This window comes from Montipora foliosa, chromosome 11, assembly GCF_036669935.1.
Source record: "Montipora foliosa isolate CH-2021 chromosome 11, ASM3666993v2, whole genome shotgun sequence".
Classification (NCBI taxonomy): domain Eukaryota; kingdom Metazoa; phylum Cnidaria; class Anthozoa; order Scleractinia; family Acroporidae; genus Montipora; species Montipora foliosa.
Genome location: NC_090879.1, coordinates 13,634,607 through 13,641,707, shown reverse-complemented (window position 1 = coordinate 13,641,707; position 7,101 = coordinate 13,634,607). Strand labels below are relative to the sequence as shown.

The window sequence follows — 7,101 nt, the reverse complement described above, 5'->3', positions numbered from 1 at the left end:
AAGAAGAAGTAAGTTGACGTATTGACGCGCGCTCACAGGGAAGCAATCTACACAGCGCCGATAGGGACCTATGTAACCCGCAAGTGATTTCCAGAAGACAGTTACTTAACAAAGGGAAAGGAATGTGTGGCTCGTTTCAACAGACGCTCGTAGGGGAGGAACGCGAGACGGAGCCCTAAGAGTGTCTGCGTGGGAGGCTAGGCCTCAGTAGGCCTAAAAATGATCTTTAAACCGAAGGTTAGCCAATTTGAAGATTTTCGGTTGCTTAGGGCCCGTAAGCACTGGACAAATTTTTGTTTATTTTGCGCAACAATCTGTCATTAATGTCACTGTTCCTTGGTATCAACATAGTTAGCTTTTAACGCATAACGTAAGGCGCAATAGAACGAGACAACAGACGTATTGGCGTTTTTTGAGGGGAACACTGCCTTGCGATTGGTTAGCCTATGCGACTTCCGGATTGCGTGATATAGAACAACCTCACTTATCTCCCCAGCACTACGAGCTGATTGGTAAACAGCACGTGCTGGATCGGACAAGAGTGTTGGTAGCGAGCAATGTACAAAGGCAAACGAGCCAACAAGCTTGGGGGAAGTCGCTGCGCAGACTTAACCGCACCTCGCAGGAGTGACCCAATTTTAATGAAGGCAAGGCGATAAACCCAACCCATCTCCAAAGGGAGGGAGGGAGGGGAAAAAACTTTAACAAATGCCAACAGCTAGTTGGTTTACTATAGAAGACAAACTGCCAAGTGAACCTTGGACGGCTAACTGAGGCTTTTATTGGTAGACTCCGTCTATTAAAGTAGCCAGTTGTACAGCTTCTTCTATGAGCAGGTAGGTATTACACGTGCTCTTTAACAGTTATGAATGAGGCCTTAACAGATTTGGCCAATGCAGGTGTACGCTATAAAGTGATATCTAGGAACAAAGTCACTATGTCCTCATTTTATTTACAACAGAACCATTGATGTTATGACCTTGAACGACCGACTACAAAGAACACGAAGATAACTAACGCGACATGAATAGCCCCTTTTAGTATGGTCACGTTCCATTAACCGTATTTTACTGATGGGGCTGTAAAGTCTCATTTATTTCCGTGATACAAGAGTGCAAGGTAACCTTTTTCCCACCAAATTTTGTCAAGCCTTACCAAACTTCATAGGCACCGTCGTCCTGCTTCGGAGCAGGACAAATTTTTGTCTGGCGTGAAAACTATATATATTTGACAGTTTACACGGCATGATCTAAAGAAAAAGTTCCTAAGTGCGGCCACGATTACCAAATTGAAAATTTGGCGGAGACAATTTGTTTGAGCCAAACATGTGCGTGCTGGCCCTTTATACGTAAAGAAATGACCTGTAACGAGAGACCTGTGGAATGTGTCCTGTGTTTTAAACCTGCCAGTAATCTACACTGGTCAGCAAGTGGCCCTCCTTTATTGCAAAAAAAAATCACTTAATTACTGAATGATCTACGTTTATTCAGTGAGTCACTGACTGATTAAAATAAGTAGCAATGCGGGAAATGTAATTTAGGAATCTTAAGTCATTAGCATTGAACTAAATTCAGTTTGTGAAATGAGCGCAAATCATGACAAGCACGTTTTAATCGGTACTCATGGACTAACTATTGGTAATGAATGGATACGTTCCTACGTCGGCTTTACAGTCAGTTACACAATAGCACAACGTCCCCCTACCCCACCTCCTGTGACGTTCAGGCGTTAATTATGATAATTTCAGTTGTTTCCGGCGGGTGTTCGTTCTCTCGTTTCTTTGATTATGTTAATCGTCGGATTTGATGTTTATTGTCACTCCTCGTTTTAATAATATTTTACCCCTTTTCGCTCTAAAGGTTACAACATGAAGAACTATTCTGGCAATCAAACACAAGAACTTAGAATTTTAGAGACATCCAAGGGCTGGCAAGCATTCCAGGTGATATTTTGGACGTTGATAAGTCTAACGACTCTTGTAGGAAATGGATTAGTGTTGTTCTGTGTTGTGATGAAAAAACGCCGCAGTTCATCGACGATCAAATTTTATGGAAGTTTGTCGTTAGGAGATTTTCTTGTTGGTAAGTACCAAAACGAAATAAGGTTGTTGCAATTGCGAATAACTCGTGCGTTACTTCATGGAAATTAATTATTCCATTCGACAATCTTGCTCAAGTCATTACGTGAGATTATCTTTAGGTTCACCACGATTAGGCTCAGGATCAGTCACGAAGGATTTTCGGATTTTTTTTCGGCAAACAAACTCAAATCAACCAAACTCCCTAACATGAGCAAACTGTCTTTGTTGTTTCATTTCCACCAGAGTTAATTACATGAAAACAAAGATTTTATTATTATCATTACTATTGTAAATAAGGATTCATTATTTGTCGTTTTACCATAGGAACGATTTTTTTTCACCGGAGCCAATCTATCAATCTATGCTTTTTTCCTCACAAGAATTAATTTTCTACATTCACCTTAATGTCCGAATGTCACAATAGATTCTTTGAATTTGTCCACTTTTGTGATGAAGAATTAGATCTTATTCGCTTGCAAATTTTGTTTTCCAAATGAACATTATTTGACAATACTCAAGAGGGTCTTTCTTTTAAAGTCGGATATGCTTATGTTCTCACGGACTTCAATACAAAGGATCATATCTCCGGTGTCGTCAAATGATAAGAATTGGGAAAACAAAATGTACAAGCGAACAAGGTCTATTAAGGATACGCGCAGCCACTTCCGACAATCTTTTCTGATAAACAAAATTAAATATGAATATTCACGGCCAATTCAGTTCTGCCTTCTTATTGTGGCGCGGCATCGTCTGTCTGCATTTCAAATACATGCATACTACTACAATGCAGTTTAATCTAAGTGCATGCATTATCCAAACATCAAGATTTCCGGAGAACGTGTGCTATCTTGACGTCGATCCCAACTGATATGAGCGGAAATAAGGCACTTCGTCCGTGTGTAGTTTCAAACAGAGACAAAATCTGTCACGCAAAAACAGTTTTTAAGCTTTGGCCGTGATACAACCTTGTTCCCAGGGTCTCTCTTCTCTGCCTCCATCGTCGTTGAGAAGAGAGACCCTGGGAACGAGGTTCGCCATGATCATGTCAATAGGTGGTTTCCAACCAATCTTTAGAGACGCAGATGTACAATTGCTGGTGGACGAACAGAAGGAGCTAATGAGAGATATCTTTTGTTTTCGTCCACCAACACGGCGGCGATGACGTAACGTGAAAACCACCTATAAGTGCGCACGAGTAACCCGTGGTGACTTCCCATTCGTTGGCACTCAGTGTCACTGGTACTTCCTTTAAGGCATGGTGTTTTTTAGGACCGAAAGGTTTGGGGGAAAAAGAAGACATCCCTTTTCACGCAAATTCTTTTGACACGATAAAGAGAAGTATCGTAATCATAAATGGAAGTGAACGCTACATGAATTACATTCCATTTCAACTGAAGCCGGTTTTTGTTGACTTTGTTCAGAACTTCCTGATCTCTGTTATTGTTTATCGTCTCCTAATACAAACTCTAAATGCGTCCGGCACCAGGGGTAAAAAGGAAAGTAAAGGCTGATTCTCACCAGCGACGCAAGCCCAAGCATTAACGCAAGCACAACAGCGCTTATTTCACCGTGAATTCGGGCCCAACGCAAGGATAAGCACAAGCGCAAGTATCTAGTTTTTTTTTCCTTTTCCTTGTGCTTGCGCATATGCGTGGGTTCGCTTGGTGTGAAAACGGGAGGTAACGCAAGCACAACGCAATCAAAAGGAGTCGTTCCAGACTCCACTCGCAGCGCCGCGTTGTAAGAGAGAACATGGAACTAGCGAGTCTCTGCGTCGTGTGCTTGTGCGTGCGTCATGGATTGTTTTCACAGGACAAGAATCTTTCGTGCTTGCGACCAGGCTTAAATGAATTTGTTGTTGATTAAGTTGATAGCAGTAAATTGGCCCTCACTTGGACTGGAAATCTCATAGAAACCTAGCAAACAAACCCTCTCTAAAGTGGTAGCCGGCGTTCTATGACCATCCCAAAGACGGCTACCAAGGAGACTTAAAATTGACCACCTTTGCTTTCCAACGCTCTAGCAACGTATGTGCCAATCTAGGCAAGGGACGAGTCCGGCCGGCCTTTGTTTGACGTACCATGTATCAACTCAGTTGATAGTGTATAACTTCTTCTGTTGAAATGTGATTTTTTTTCCCTAGGGATATTCTGTGCCCCTGTGCTTCTCGTCGCTGCTTTCAGCCAGATATGGCTGATAGGAGAGATGCTTTGTTACGTATACACAGCCGTGATTTCAACCTCTCTCAATGTCTCCATCATGACACTTTTCCTTATTAGTTTGGATCGTTTAAACGCTGTTACCAAGCCTTTTCATTACAGAGCAAAGGAAACATTTACACAAAGGTGGGCAACACTGCTCATCGTCTTCGCTTGGCTCCACTCCGCCTTCTGGGCTGTGGCACCGTTAGTGGGCTGGGGAGAGATCATAGAGGACCCGATTACTAACACGTGCAAACCTAATTGGGCAGCGAAAGGCTTCAAAAACACTTTGTATACCATGGGTTTAGCAGGTTTCGCTTTCGCTCTTCCAGTTCTTTCAATGATTGTGGTTTACGCTATCATTTATTACCGCTCGAAAGTGAGCGCGCGCTTTATGAAAAATCGTTCTCACATGACTCCGTTGGCAGAAGATGAGGCTCGACGAAAGCAACAAACCGCAATTCTACGGACAGTCCTCGTTGTTGTTGGCGCATTTGTGTTTTGTTGGTTGCCTTACACCATAGGTACAACATTTAAACTGTTTTCCGACACGGTACCACCCTATTGGTTAGTTCATTTAGGGCTCATGCTGGCCGCGTCAAACAGCGCTATTAACCCAGTCATTTACTCATTATTCGATAAAACCATGAGAGGAGAATTTAAGACTATTCCCAGAGTGTGCCGACAGCAACTTAGTAGACCGGATGATACGGACTGTGTTCATAGTCGTCGAACCAGCTCGAACCTGGCTACTTTTAACAATACTGTCACTAGAATTAGCAATGAAACAGTCAACAAACTTCTGAACGTGAATTTGACTGAAAGCCCACCAATTGTCAAAAAAAGGAGCTTTACACCGGAACACACGACGATGGATGTGATTGTCAAAGATATCGCTAAGAAAATGGAAAAAGCCAGGAGAGAAACTTTGGTTTAATCAGTGGCTTAACAAAGGACATGAAATTTCATTTTTTGGTAGCATATATCTCCAAGAGATGGACTATTAAATTTGGAGAAGAAGATGAATTCTAAAAAGAAAATATTGACAAGAGAAGAAGGAAAAGGCGCATCGTGCACTTGTAAACAAGCCCGTAACTCGCGACGTGGGCCAAAACTTGAGGAAGAAAAGAGAAAAAAATACAAGTCCCTTCCCATAAACAATTTAATTCAAGGACTAACCCACGCAGTGAACACTAACAACTTATAATCTAAATATTACTACCACTAATTCTTTCGTCGAGAATTAAACTTGCCTACTCAATATCACTTAACTTAAAAGGAAATTAAATAATTATAACCAAGTTCGAAATATCTACAATATATCATGTACACGGCCAGTTCAGTCACTCTTCCTATGGGATTGGGAAACCTGTTGCGACTACACATGTAACACTGCTACCACTACCAACGAGTTAATCCTGCAGAAAAAAAGACGAAATCGCACAAAGAGAACAGGTTAGCTTTCATGCATGTTTAGGATACTTTCTGTATTCACATTCTGCTATCATATTTATCGTTGTGGCGAAGGGGGAACACAGCACTAGTGCCCAGTGTTCGGGGGAACGCCGTCAAAACGCTGTGACAGCGGTTTGAGATATCCTTATATTCTTGAAGCACCGTTCCAAATACGTCGTAACTCAAAGAGTAAAGAGTTCAAGTTGCAATTCCTCATACTTTTAGTCAAATAAAAAAGTTAAAATTCCGTATGTTGATGACTGATCTCATTCTCAACTTTGCCTTTTATAAATTCCCTGACTGCTTGGTCCAGTTTATCAGAGTGTTCGGCCAAAAACCTCTGATAATCTTCTCCAGTTTTATCGTGCCTCAAAAGAAATTCTTCAACAAATGGTGGCTGCCGGTCAACTGACCGCAATAAGGCCACAACGCTTGGATCTTGGCGCATATATTCACCACGGAGATTTATCTGCAAAATAGAATATACGATTAACTCAACAATCTCTTGTTTCCTCCATCTCTTCCTCAAAGCCTGCGTGCTTTGATCAGCGATAGAGCCTTCTGGGAACGAGAATGATATCTCCTCTATCAATAGATGCAATTCCAATTTGCCAGTCTGCGTATCAATTGCAAAACAGTGACCATTCGTATTAAAAGACAAAAATAGTTATACTAAGTTTTGAAAACTTTCCTATGGGGTATGCTGCGAAATGCGGTTCTAATCTGATATAAAGACTGATGGTGAAATTGGAAGATAACCCTTCCAGTTGCTAAATTGTGATTATTCAAATGAAAGCTTTTGAGCGATTCCTTGAAGAACTTGGTTTGGGTAATGTAGTAGCTCTCGTAAGGAACAAAGTGATTGGTTCGCTACGCTAGCCAAAATCAAAAGACTAAACGACTGAAACAATCGACTTAGACTTACAATACCAACCAAGAACTGGTTACAACTGAGAGCTCCTACACTACTGCGTGGTTTACATGAGGAAAGGAAAGGAAAGGAAAATGACTTTAAATATTTAAGTATCCAGTCGTTCTAGCGCTGGAGCACTAAATGGCGACACTGTAAACTGAAATTAACAATTAACACAAATCAAGTCAAATGTTGGTTTTTGAGGAGAGAGGAAACCGAAGTACCCGGAGAAAAACCTCTCGATGCAGGGTCTGTTGAATCAAACCCGCGCCACATTGGTGGGAGACGAGTGCTCTTACCACTGCGCCATCCCTGCACCCCAAAGAAAAAGCCACCTTTGAAATTGAACCCAGAGCTGTGCTTTGCCGTTAGCTGCGAGTGCTACTATTAATGATTCTGAATTCCTTTAGTGCGCTTATTTCAACAATACCAAACAGTTTATTTCGCGGTTT

The 7,101-nt window shown here is 41.7% G+C and overlaps 2 protein-coding genes across 5 annotated transcripts in view; one reads left to right on the top strand and one right to left on the bottom strand.

Annotated features, from left to right (window-relative positions):
* The first annotated feature begins 498 nt into the window (after positions 1–498).
* Positions 499–5,278, top strand: LOC137975057 (trace amine-associated receptor 1-like). Of its 2 annotated transcripts, XM_068822096.1 has the most exons (3): positions 499–836; positions 1,860–2,081; positions 4,224–5,278. In XM_068822096.1, the coding sequence occupies exons 2-3, from the start codon at positions 1,868–1,870 to the stop codon at positions 5,216–5,218; spliced, it is 1,209 nt and encodes a 402-aa protein (XP_068678197.1). In that variant the 5' UTR covers positions 499–836; positions 1,860–1,867; the 3' UTR covers positions 5,219–5,278. The 2 variants fall into 2 exon arrangements, with proteins under 2 accessions (XP_068678197.1, XP_068678196.1); XM_068822095.1 differs by lacking the exon at positions 499–836 and having other exon boundaries at positions 1,768–2,081.
* Positions 5,279–5,429: 151 nt separating this feature from the next.
* Positions 5,430–7,101, bottom strand: part of LOC137975055 (bifunctional peptidase and arginyl-hydroxylase JMJD5-like) — a 13,624-nt gene continuing 11,952 nt past the window's right edge. Inside the window, exons 10-11 of one of the 3 annotated variants that reach the window (XM_068822093.1) lie at positions 6,075–6,205; positions 5,430–5,699 (exon numbers count right to left, since the gene is read on the bottom strand). In XM_068822093.1, the coding sequence (XP_068678194.1) occupies positions 5,660–5,699; positions 6,075–6,205 (171 nt within the window). In that variant the 3' untranslated portion in view covers positions 5,430–5,659. Of the gene's footprint in view, positions 6,206–6,661; positions 6,705–7,101 lie in introns of all 3 variants that reach the window. The other 2 variants (XM_068822094.1, XM_068822092.1) reach the window with 2 other exon arrangements.

Excerpts from the sequence above, each read along its gene's own strand:
- LOC137975057 (XM_068822096.1), top strand. The coding sequence starts at position 1,868 with ATGAAGAACTATTCTGGCAATCAAACACAAGAACTTAGAATTTTAGAG. Across the intron at positions 2,082-4,223 it reads GTTAGGAGATTTTCTTGTTG|GGATATTCTGTGCCCCTGTG; the intron begins GTAAGTACCAAA and ends TTTTTTCCCTAG.